General features: G+C 43.7%; 2 protein-coding genes across 9 annotated transcripts in view; both read right to left on the bottom strand.

The window, feature by feature from the left end:
• The window catches only part of IL1R1 (interleukin 1 receptor type 1), a 100534-nt gene that overhangs the window by 51717 nt on the left and 36339 nt on the right, over window positions 1-12478 (bottom strand). Inside the window, exon 2 of one of the 8 annotated variants that reach the window (XM_082642198.1) lies at window positions 10661-10819. The exons of the other annotated variants lie outside the window; for them this stretch is intronic. Coding sequence (XP_082498324.1) covers window positions 10661-10720 — 60 coding nt within the window. The 5' untranslated portion in view covers window positions 10721-10819. The remainder of the gene's footprint in view (window positions 1-10660; window positions 10820-12478) is intronic. 8 annotated transcript variants of the gene reach the window in all.
• Window positions 2199-10653, bottom strand: LOC309815410 (protein LSM14 homolog B-like). The gene has a single exon (XM_082642207.1). The coding sequence runs from the start codon at window positions 6645-6647 to the stop codon at window positions 5880-5882; it is 768 nt and encodes a 255-aa protein (XP_082498333.1). The 5' UTR covers window positions 6648-10653; the 3' UTR covers window positions 2199-5879.

The following is a 12478-nucleotide window of genomic DNA, read 5'->3' as shown; positions in this document are numbered from 1 at the left end:
TCAGGACCTCTGGAATAGGGGGTCCTTCTCTGGCCAGCTGGTTTTCATCCAAAATAGACAATCTGCTCATTTTAAATCTATACCTGAGCAAGAAACCTCTTCATACCTCCGTCTTTCCTCTCAACCAACCAGGTCATCATTTAGACTGCCTTTCATGGCTCAGCCCAACCCCACCTCTTCACCCCTTCCCTCTATAGTTCATGTTCTCAGTTTGTATACTGCTATAACTACTTGACATTCGTCAATATAATGCTTTGCCTATAATCATTTCCAATCTACATTTTTTATTTCTCTAGTAAATATAAGTATTTTTAAAGTTCTCTAGTAAATATAAGATTTTATATTTACTAGAGAAATAAAGACTACAAAACCATGTATTTTGTGGGGGAGGAAGGGAATCCCTCCACTCCCTGTCCCAAAACACTCATATCAACCATAGCAATACCCTGAACGTCAGAAGTAGTCAACAGACCAGCTAAGGAGGAGGGTGTACAGGAGTTTTTATAGCAAGTATCACCCCATACTTCTACTGCCCCGCAATGAATTCTAGCAGAGGCAGCACTGTAGTCCCTAGTCACAGGACCATAAAATCAGCAGCAGAACATTGATTACCTTTCAGTTTAAAATAAAAAGGCCAAAGATTTTAAATACAAGTATGCTAGTAAATGAAATTGAAAAATCTTACCACACTCTATATTTTTCTCATTCCTTTCTGTTATCCTCTAAGAAATAATCATCACTTACAGTGATTGCTTTGACATATTAACCATGTGTTTATCAAGTAACTTGGTGTTGCCCAACTCAACCTGGCCATGGAAATAGTGACACAGAGAAACAGTCTCAGAGAGAAGGTGCCCACCTAGAACCCAGGCTTTCCTAAGAGCAGGAAGAAGGGGTCCCAGTGCATGCTGTTTTGAATGCAGAGGAAAGCCCTAAGTTTCCTGGGATGAGAGTTTTCTTTCCCTATGCTGCTTCATGAAAAGGAAAGCATCTCAGGAATGAATTGGTGATGGGTGAAAAAGGATTAAGTGCTTTTTTCTGCTTTCCCTGTTCCATGTATAGAAGAAGTGAGCTAGGTACCTGAAAGACCCGGTAAAAGCCAGTAATTTGGGAAAGATCTTGAAAAAGTCTCTGCAGAGAGAGCAGCATAAGCCAGGGAGGGCAGGGAGCAGAGACAGCAGACAAGAGCAGTGCCTCGCCCACCGTGGGCTCAAGGGAAGGACAGTCTCCCATGGCTACCACCTCACATGCGGATCTTGTAAGTCTTTTGTCTATTTTATCTCTAAGTTTTCATACTGTTGATCCTACTGTAAAGGGTATTGCTTTTAAATTACAATCCTGGATCTTCATCGCTAGTGTATGGAAATACAACTGATATTGTACATTGATCCTGTGGCCCACAAAACTCACTTATTAGTTCTAGTAGCTTTTTAAAATAGATTCCATAGACTTTTCTATATAGACCACCATCGTATCTGCAAATATAGTTTTACTTCTTCTTTTCTAATCTGGATGCCTTTTCTTTTACTTGACTTTTTAGATCCTTTAGTACAATGCTGAATAGAAACGAGAAAAGTGGATACTCTTGCCTTGTTCCTGATCTTAGGGGAAAGCTTTCAGTATTCTACCATCAGGTATGATGTTAACTACAGATCTTTCATAGATGCTCTTTATCAGGTTGAGGAAGTATACTTGTATTCCTTATTTTTGGATAATTTTTATCAGGAATAGACATTGGACTTTGTTAAATGCTTTTTATGCATCTGTTGAGATGATATATGGTTTTTCTTTTTTAGTTTTATTAATATGGTGAATTACATTTCTTGATTTTCCGATACTAAGCCAACCTTGCATTCCTGGGATAAAGCCTGCTGGGCCATGACGTGTTAGCCTTTTTATACATTGTTGAATTAGATTTTATTTTGTTTAAAACTTTTATGTCTGTGTTCATGAGGAATATTGATCTATAGCTCTCTTTTCCTGTGCTGGTATTTTTTTTAAGATGTTTTTATTTTTATTTTTTAACATCTTTATTGGGGTATAATTGCTTTACAATGTTGTGTTAGTTTCTGCTGTATAACAAAGTGAATCAGTTATACATATACATATATCCCCATATCCCCTCCCTCTTGAGTCTCCCTCCCACCCTCCCTATCCCACCCCTCTAGGTGGTCACAAAGCACCGAGCTGATCTCCCTGTGCCATGCAGCTGCTTCCCACTAGCTATCTATTTTACATTTGGTAGTGTATATATATATGTCCATGCCACTCTCTCACTTCGGTTTTGATTCCAAAGTAATACTAGCTTCTTAGAGTTGGGACGAACTTGTGAGTTGGGAAATATTTACTCCCCTTCAATTTTTTGGAAGAGTTTATGCAGAACTGATATTATGTCTTCCTAATGTGTTTGGTAGAATTTACCATGGAAATTATTTAAACCTCAAGTTTTCTATGTGGAAAGATTTCTAACTGCAAATTCAATTTCTTTAATAGATAGAGGGCTATTCAAGTTATCTCTTGCTTCTTGAGTGAGGTTGGTAGTTTATGTCATTCAAAGAATTTGTCCATTTCATCTAAGTGTCAATAATTTTTGTATAATTTTGTTCCTAATATTTTGTTATCATTTTAATATTTTTACTGTAGTGCAGTGATATCACCTAATTCCTGCTATTGATATTTCTGTCTTCTATCTTTTATTCTTAATCATTCTGGCTAGAGGTTCATCAGTTTTACTGATCTCAAAGAATTAGCTTTTAGTGTCATTGATTTTCTCTATTGTATTTCTGTTTTCTACTTAATTGCTTTCTGCTTTGATCTTTATTATTTCTTATCTTCTGCTCTCTTTGGGTGTAATGTTTCTTTTTCTAGTTCTTGAAAGTGGAGGCTGAAGTTATTGATTTGACACTTCTCTTTTTTTTTTTTTTTTTTTTGCGGTACACGGGCCTCTCACTGTTGTGGCCTCTCCCATTATGGAGCACAGGCTCCAGACGTGCAGGCTCAGCGGCCATGGCTCACGGGCCCAGCCGCTCCATGGCATGTGGGATCTTCCCGGACCGGGGCACGAACCCATGTCCCCTGCGTCGGCAGGCGGATTCTCAATCACTGCGCCACCAGGGAAACCCTCTGCTTTTTAAATAGACATTTTGTGATGAAAATTTCTCTTTATGATACATTTCCATTTCTCCCTGCCTGGCCTTTGTGCTATTTTTGTAATTCATTTTGCTTTTACATATGTTATAAACCTTGCACTGTACTATTATTATTTTGTTTAAACAGTCAATTTTCTTTTAAAGAAGTTTAAGTAATAATTCCATTGCCATTTCTCATGGTCTTTATTCCTCTGAATAGATCCATATCTGTATCTATCATCATTTTCCTTCTGCCTAAAGGATTTCCTTTAATGTTTCTGTAGTTCAGATCTTCTGGTGAAGAATTCAGCCTTTTATGTTCGAAACAGTTTAACTTTGTTTTTGAAAGATATTTTCAGTGTGTATAGAATTCTACGTTGACAGGGCTTTGGGTTCTTCTTTCCTTTCAGTACTTTATAAATAAGGCTCCAACGTCTGCTAGTCGGCATTGTTTCTGTAAGAAATCTGCCACTTTGTCGTCCTCATTCCTCTGCAGGTGTGTTTATTCTCTGGCTGTTTTAAGATTTTATTCTTTATCACTGGCTTTAAGCAATTTGGTTACGATGAAACTTGATATTTTTCTTTGTGTTTGTTGGGGTTCTTGGATCTATGGGTTTACCATTTTCATCTAATTTGGAAACATTCCGGTCACTAATTTCAAATATTTCTTCTGTTACTCCCTTCCTTTGGGGGACTTCAGTTACATGTGTATTTGGCTGCTTGAAATTGTTCCAAGTTCACTGATGCTCTGTTCTTTTGTTTGTTTGTTTCCCCTCTGTTTCATTTTGATAGCTTCTATTGCTGTGTCTTTAAATGTATTCATCTATTCTCTTCAGTGTCTAACCTGCAATTAATCTCATCCAATATATTTTCGTCTCAGCCATAGTAGCTTTCATCTCTAGAAGTTAGAGGTGGGTCTTTCTTTCTCATATCTTCCATTCCACTACTTACTTCTTCGAACATATGGAATACAGTTATAACAAACTTTAAGGTCCTCGTCTTCTAATTCTAATACCTGTGTTAGTTCTTAGCTGGTTTTGATTGACTGAGCTCTGCCCTCATTATTTTCCTACTTCTTTGTATACCTGGTGATTTTTTTTTTATTGGATGCCAAACATTCTGGATTTTGACTTGTTGGATGCTGGGTATTTTTGTGTTCTGGGATGCATTTGAAATGTTTGATGATTTGGGGTGCTGCTTTGTGCCTCGTTAGGCAGGGGCACAGCAGCATTGGGTCTAGGGTTCATCTTGCCCCACTGCTGAAGCATGATCCTTCTTAGTCCTCTACCAAATGCCTGCAGATTAGGTTTTCCAGCCTTGCTGGTAGGAATAGAAATCATTCCTGGCCTTCTGCACCATCTAATCCTTTCAGGCTGGTACTTTTTCTGGCCTCAGGTAATTTCCTCACATACATGTGCATATTGGTACTCTGCTGACTCTTTTTTTTTTTTTTTAAACAGAGTCAACAGGATTATTTATTTTCAGAGCAGAGAAGAAGAGAGTTTTAAAGGTTTGCATGTTTGTTTATAATTACAAGTTTACATTGCTCCAACAGAGCAGCTGCATTGCTATGTTCTAATTCTTAGCCATTAATTCCTACAAAAATAAACCTAAGCTTTTACAGTAACTTAATCCATACAGAACTAAAACCGTTACACCTACTTAAAGGGATTTAGTCACCAAGGTGCTTATGCTCACCACGATGCCCTGTCAGAGGGACGCATGCTTCTACTGAAGGTCTGATCCCTTTGTTCATGCAACAAATTTATATTCCCCACCCTCCCTCCACCCACCAGTAAAACAAAAACACAGAACTATTTACAATTGAGAGGAAATAAGCTCTCGGTCAACCAACCTTGCAAAAAAAAAAAGACTGGCTCATTTCCAAGTGGATGAGACACCGAACAGTATTCGGCCAGAGTCCACTGCTGACTAGCCTGGGTCAGGGACTGGCAGGGAGGGGGCAGGAGGGAGAGGGATGCTGCAGAAGAGCCTGTCCTGGGTGCTCACCCCCAGCCCGGATTCCTATGGAAGCCACACTCCAAGTGACAGCTCCCAGCTCCCTCCCGTTCAGGGCCCCGTCCTATACCTCCAGCACCCCTGACCCCACCAGCCCTCTGCCAGCCCTCTACCTTGACGTCGCCGCTTGGGATGTCAGGGTCGTCTGGTTTGCTTCTACAACATGATCTGTGGGACACCCCACTTTCCATGCCCTAGACCCCCCCCCATATCCCCATGCTGGCCACGCCTGGCTCCTAGGCCCCCACCTGTGGCAGTGAGTGCCAGGCCAGCAGCACCAGCGGCCAGTTGGATTACAGAGATGCGCTTTGCTGCTGCATTTGCCAAATGGGATTTGGTTCCACGTTAAAATTCAAAGCTGTCCAAAAAAGGTCACAAAGCAAGGATCATGCTTTTGCTCTAGAAAGCTTTCTGCAAAATACCAAAACCTTAGAATCAGGCTGTGCACAACTAAAATGGAAAAATAGGCCAAGATACCTCAAAGAGGTTTCCCATATATACGTCCCCCCAAAAAAGTGGTTCTAACTCAGACCATGTCCAAGTTCAGTTCAGTCCAAAACATAAGCAGTAGCATGGGAATTTTCCAAACTCAGTAAACGAAATGACCCATGTCTCCCGCAGTAAGTGCAGCGTTTCCCAACGTCCTCGTAGACACAGTCTGGCGTCTGTGCCGCTTCAGCCAGAGCCTTCAGCTGCCTCCTTACACCCTGCCAGTCCCAGCTCTGTGGGAAGTCATGTTACGACGGGTTGCACCGCTGCCCCTGTCCCCTCGAAATCCACCCCGGAAACTACGGCCACGAAGAAAACTTCCGACACCCCGAAGGTCTCCGTGTTGAGATTCCTCTCTTCAGCCCACGTCGTCCGCCTGGAACAGGTCTTGAGTTCAGAGGAAATGTTGTCAAATAAGGACTTGGATTTGTCATCGTAGCAGTTGGGCCCCAGATGGTCCTCCTCAGCAGGGGCCTCGTCACTCTGGGTCACCACCGCCAGGTCCTTCTCCTCCCCTTTCTCAGCTTTGTCATCTTTAAAATTCAGTTTCTTCTTAAATTCTTTGTCCAGCTCCTCTCGGTTGAACTGGGCATTTGCACTCTCAAAATCAAAGTTGCCTTCAAACTTGATTGTGTTTTCCTTGACGGTAGTTGGACGGCTTTGCCCTCTGGAGCGATTCCTTGTTCGTCTGTCCCCTGATGGCCTCCCCTGAGGTCTTCTGTTCTCGTCATTCACCTGCCCTTGAGTCTGCCCAGCTGCCGGCTGAGCTACATCGCTGGCAGCCTTGCTGCTTGGCGGGGCTGAGCGCCCGTTGAGCTGCATCCCCATGGTGCCCTTGCCAGCTAACAGCTTTTTGGTGTTCAAGTTATCAAGAGAACCAGTCTGGACAGCCTGCTCCACCGTGCGGCTCTTACTGACTGAGACAGCCGGAAAGCCGGTTCCTAAAGCCAAGGAAGCGGCATACTGATGGCTGAGCAGGGAGCTGGCGGCCAGTTGGCTGTAGGGCGGCATCCCTCAGAAGGGGCTGGAAGGCACGTGTGGCTGGAAGGAGGAGGCCGAGCCCCAGCCCAGGGAAGATTGAACAATAGCAGGTCCTGAGGGAGCGCATGCTGAGCTTTCGGAGGTTCGCACTCGGTAACATCTTTGATGCCACTTCCCCGGAAGATGATGTACTCATAAACTTCCTCTCTAGGGGGGTCAGGCCTATCTGTGGGACGGTCTCCAGTACCAAAGGACCTCACTTTGGCGAGCGCCACCGTACAGCTGTCCGTGTCGATGGTGTAGAGAATGCTCTCGTAGCAGATCTGCGCCTTGGAGATGAGGCTGATCTTGCTGCCCAACTACGGGGTGCCCAAGGGCCTGCGCGGGGACCAGAGAGTGAGCAACGGTGCGCGGTCCTCTGCTGATTCTTAATGGGGGCCCTCTGCAGGTCTGAAGTTCTCTCTTGTTCCAGCTCCCTCTCCTCTGGCACCCTTTCTGTGAACTGTAGCCGCCTTGGTCTCCCTCAGCTCTCAGCTCCATCTTACCCATTCAGGAAGTTGGCTGAACTCTGCCTGGATCCCCCTTCCCCAGGGAAATTGGCTGGACACCCTCCCATGGCCTGAAAATTCTCTCAGTTGGTGACCAAGAGCATTCATAAGGTCCACCTCATTTGTTTTCCTCTCAGGGATCACTGTCCTTCACTGGCTGATGTCCAGTATTTGAAAACCTCTGGTTTCATGTATTTTATATAGTGCTTTTCGTTGTTGTCTCTGGTGAGAAAGTAAATCCAGGCCCAGTGACTCAGTCTTGGCTGGCAGCAGAATTCTGCTGCATAGTTTCTGAAGTTCACAGATATTACCCTCAGCCATGAACATGCCACAAATTCTTTACACATCTCAAAAAAATTTTTGGTTGGAAACATTTTTGAAATATTTATAAAACATAAGCCAGAATTAATAAATGTCAGCCAAGACCAAGAATTTTGTGGAAGGAAGTAGATTGTGAATGATGTCAAGCAAAACACAGCCTGGCAACTGTCAGGTTCTAGAGGCACAGAGACCAGTCGGGAGGCACCAGAAAAACTCCCCAGGTTGTGAAGCAAGGAAGGAGGGTAGGAAGGGAAGAGAAGAGGAAAGGAGAGAGGGAAGGAGGGAGAGAAGGAGGGAGACCTCTGAATCCACTATCTCCAGGCTTGCCAAACCCAAGAATGCTGAAGGAAGAATTATTATCAATCATGATCACTTGAATACAGGCATCAGGAGGGAGGCGTTGAAAAGAAATTGTAAGAATGTTGAAAAAAGATGTTTAAAGAGAAAAAGATATTCTACATGAGTGGTTCTCAAAGGTCCCTGAGACCCTTCCAGGGGGTCCGTAAGGTCAAAACTACTTTGATACTAACTCAAAGATGATCTGTGCCTTTTCCACACACATTCTCTCGCAAAAAGCTATGTGATGTATAATACCTCAAAGACTGAATGCAGATGTGGACATGAGAATTCATCTGTCTCCTGCCCAGATATTAAAGAGATTTCCAGAACAATGTGAACAATGTAAAATAATGTCAGAAAAAAGTCTATTTTTTCTATCTGTTTTAAAAATCTAATCATTTTATAAAAGAGATGTTACTTATGTTAACAGGTAATGAAGTTATTATTTTTGAATGATCAATAAAAATTCATTTTAAAATTTGTGTTCACTTCTAAAACTGTCAATATCAATAGTTAACCCATGTAAATAAATCTCTTTAGAGTTCTCAATAATTTTGAAGAGTGAAAGGGGTCCTTAAATCAAAAGTTGAGAACTTCTGTTCTACCTAAAGCTTGGGCAGCGCTATGGAGACCACCATGTAGTTCAGGGAAGCATCTTCCCAGAAAAAAGGACCAAGGGCAGATCAAGAGGTCGGAAGGGAGAATCACCCCCGCACCAGCTTCTTCACCTGTTACCCAGACTTTTAAATGATATTTCACTGAACAGTAGCCCCTCTAAGCCTCACCCATGAGGAACCGTGCCCTCACTCACCACCGCGATCTGAGCTGCTCTCTTAGGTTACACAAGTCCCACCCTGAGTTTCTCAAAGGGTATGCAAAATAGCCAGTGCCATTTCCAGTTTACTTCACTACTGTGTCCCTACTGTTCCTCTGACCCAAGTCTAGTGATGATCCTTTATGTAGGAAGGAAATGTACAAGCAAGAAGCACCTATTACGTGTCCGACAGTAAGTTAGATGCTTTAATAGGACATCCATTTAATGCTCACCACGCTGTGAGGGGTATCACTATTCCCTTATTTTACAGACAGAATCAGACATTCTAGGGAGCTTAAGGAACTCACCCAACTGCAAAATAACCAAATGAACTGGAACTCAGGTCACTCTCCAAAATTGATGGTCTTTCCCATCCACACTGCTGCCCTTAACTGCTCCAACATCTGTCACTGCTGTGGTGATATTGTTTGTGAAGTTAAAAACTCCCTAAAATAGGTAGGAGCTGGGAGATCTGCTTTCCAGAACAAAAGGAGTATAGCCTGGTGGTTTGGAGTGTAGACACTGGTGGTTCTGAGCTCCACCTTATCTGAGCTGTGTGGGGCTGAGCAAGTCACAGCTTCTCTGGGTCTGTTTCCTTGATGGTGAAATGATGTTATAAATAGTCTCCACTTTACTGAGCTGTTGTGAGGACTGAAAAAGTTAATATGTACAAAGCATTTAAACACCGTCTGACACATACATAGTCAACGGTAGAGAGGATCATTATTTTGCATACATTACCTATACTTGGGTAACTCGCTCAGCCTCTTTGAATCTACGGAAAGGGTATAACATTCCTGCCCTGATAACCACAGAGTTACTGAGAGACTTACAGGTAATGAATATGCCTGAGAGTGTTTTTAACCGAATATTATACAAATAAGCAAATATTACTGAAGCATTATTAGCCATAAACTCCTAATGTGATATCATTTTGGAATAGGGATATTTCTGGTAAAGAGTGGGTCAATATTTCTGGCAAAAAGACTATACACACTAGTATATACACCACAGCTGATAAGGCCCTCATTCCAAAAACACCAATCAAAACCACATCTAAGAAGCAGGGTTTTTTCTGCACAAATACTCCAGTCTAAAGTAGTCAGGTGTGAGATGTACAAATAGCTTGGTCTCCATGTGATAGGACAGTGGATTTAGTCAATATCACGAAGAACTCTAAGGAACCGAAATCTAAACAGTACTCAAAGACTGCGAAGGGCTTCAGGGAAACAAAATGTTGGTTTGCAACCAGAAGTTTCTCAACATTCCTTACGCAAACCCAGAAATGTAATTATTGCCATGCTAAAGTGGTTCTGTTTCTCTTCATTTCTCATTGTTAAAAAGCTTTACCCAAACCTGAATCATTTCCTGTCTTAACAACTGCAATCTCTCTTTCCCGTTCTTCCTGCACAACTGAACTCCTGATCACCACTGTCAAAGAAATTCCCCTCCACATTGCCAAAGAGATATCCCAAGCCATATGATGTCACGTGCACACATACACACATGCACATACGTTCCTACCCTACTGAAGTCCTTACTGGTGCTTCACAGCATGTCACCATCTAACTTACTGTGCATATTCTGTCATGATCTTGTTTATTAACCTTCTATTTCTACTAGTATGTGTGCACCCGGAAGATAGGATTTTGGTCTGTTTTATTCACTGTCATATTATCTAGAAGAAAGCCTGATATGTAGTAGATGCATTTTACATTATGTAAGATGAATAAATGAACCAATCATTTAACTCTGCACTTTGAAAACTCCTGTGCTTGATTTCAGTATTTTTCATCCCTTCCATTTAACAATACTTTGTCTTCCTTGCCCAGCTCTTTTTCACAGCCCTGATAGGACTCTTCAGCCGTCTTTGTTTTGTCCCACCAGGCACTGTCCATGAAGGTACAGGTCTTGAGTTTTAGGACAACGTTTCTGTATTGGATCCTTCTAAAGGTAGCCGGGGAGCTGACTCAGCCAATGGGACTTCAAAGGATGGAGACCTGAAGCAAAGTGTTTCTCACCCTTGACTCAGTGGGGGAATGAGCAGAGCAGAGAAAGCTGAAGTCTGAATCATCAGTCATCCATCTCCAGGGCTGCTGCGGGCAAAAGCCCAGAGCAGGAATGTGTGCATCAGACCGGCTGCTCCAATCCTGGCTTTGCCTCCTGGGCTGACAAGTGGGCTGGGAAGAGAAGCGACTCTGTTGATGCCATTTACTGAAGCATGGCGCCTTCAAACCCAGGCTGGGCAGCCACTGGCCCCAGATATGGGAAGGGGACCCCGTGAATAAGAGCGAGGGATACCTGGGTCAGGAGGCCCCATACCTGGCTGTGCACCAGAGTCTCCTGGACATTCTAGAGTCCTGCCTCCTGAGTGGAATCTCTACAGGTGGTGCCTGGGAATCTGTATGTCTTAAGAGCTACCAGCTGCTCCCCAGACCAACCTTTGGTAACCAACAAGCCGAGAAGACCACTAAGGACCCTTCCAACCCATGACTACGAGACTCTGAGACCTCCAGAGAGGTAGGACATTGGCCCAGGGGAGTTTTAAGTGGAGGCGGAGGTACTTTGGTCGGCCTGTGTTGGGGAGGGTGCCTTGTTTAGTGGACAGAAGCTAGGGCTTCTAGAGGTTCTGCAACACCCAGGACAGCACTGCACAACAAATTGCCCCCCATCCTACCAAATTTTCAAACATCCCACAAAACCTGAATGTAGGTCAAATCCGAGCCTGGAACCTAACTCTGTTTTTCATAGAAACAGGAAGTATTTTGGTGCAGTTTTACTACATATTGAATTTTGCAGAAATGCAGTTACCATGAAAATTGAGAGGAAGTAAAACTTTTCTTCCTGAAATTTAAAAAAATATTTCTCACCATGGGAAAAGTCACTGATGGCTCCACCACGCATGATATCTGAAGCTCCAGAGAGGGACAGACTATTTCCATCTGGCTTTGCAGCTGCCACATTACAGACTTGTCTGTGCGTATCTGCACACCTGATGGCTTTTGTCTCCCTGTTCAGTGGTGCTCACAAATGTCCATGTTGAACTGAACATGGAATAGCTTTCATTTCTCCTTCACATTATGCTTAGTATAATATAGGTACATGTCTAATGTCATGTGTAGGTAGAATATGTTATCAGTGAATTTCATTATAACTTAGTAAAGAGAATGTTATAAAATATGCATTAAAAGACTTCCAGGGAAGATGGCGGAAGAGTAAGACGTGGAGATCACCTTCCTCCCCACAGATACACCAGAAATTCATTTACACGTGGAACAACTCCTACAGAACACCTACTGAATGCTGGCAGAAGACCTCAGACCTCCCAAAAGGCAAGAAACTCCCCACGTACCTGGGTAGGGCAAAAGAAAAAAGGAAAAACAGAGACAAAAGAATAGGGACGGAACCTGCACCAGTGGGAGGGAGCCGTGAAGGAGGAAAGGTTTCCACACACTAGAAGCCCCTTCATGGGCGGAGACTGAGGGTGGCGGAGGGGGAAAGCTCCCGAGCTGCGGAGGAGAGCACAGCAACAGGGGTGCGGAGGGCAAAGCAGAGAGAGTCCCGCTGATCGGTGCCGACCAGCACTCACCAGCTCGAGAGGCTTGTCTGCTCACCCGCTGGGGCGGGCGGTGCTGGGAGCCGAGGCTCGGGCTTCGGTCGGATCCCAGGGAGAGGACTGGGGCTGGCAGCATGAACACAGCCTGAAGGGGCTAATGAGCCACAGGTAGCCGGGAGGGAGTCCGGGAAAAAGTCTGGACCTGCCGAAGAGGCAAGAGACTTTTTCTTCCCTCTTGGTTTCCTGGTGCGCGAGGAGAGGGGATTAAGAGCGCTGCTTAAAG

This window comes from Mesoplodon mirus (genome assembly GCF_964341445.2).
Source record: "Mesoplodon mirus genome assembly, chromosome: 14".
NCBI lineage: Eukaryota > Metazoa > Chordata > Mammalia > Artiodactyla > Ziphiidae > Mesoplodon > Mesoplodon mirus.
This window is presented reverse-complemented; position numbering and strand designations above follow the sequence as displayed.

Coding starts and splice junctions, on each gene's coding strand:
- LOC309815410 (XM_082642207.1), bottom strand. CDS start 6,647: ATGCCGCCCTACAGCCAACTGGCCGCCAGCTCCCTGCTCAGCCATCAG.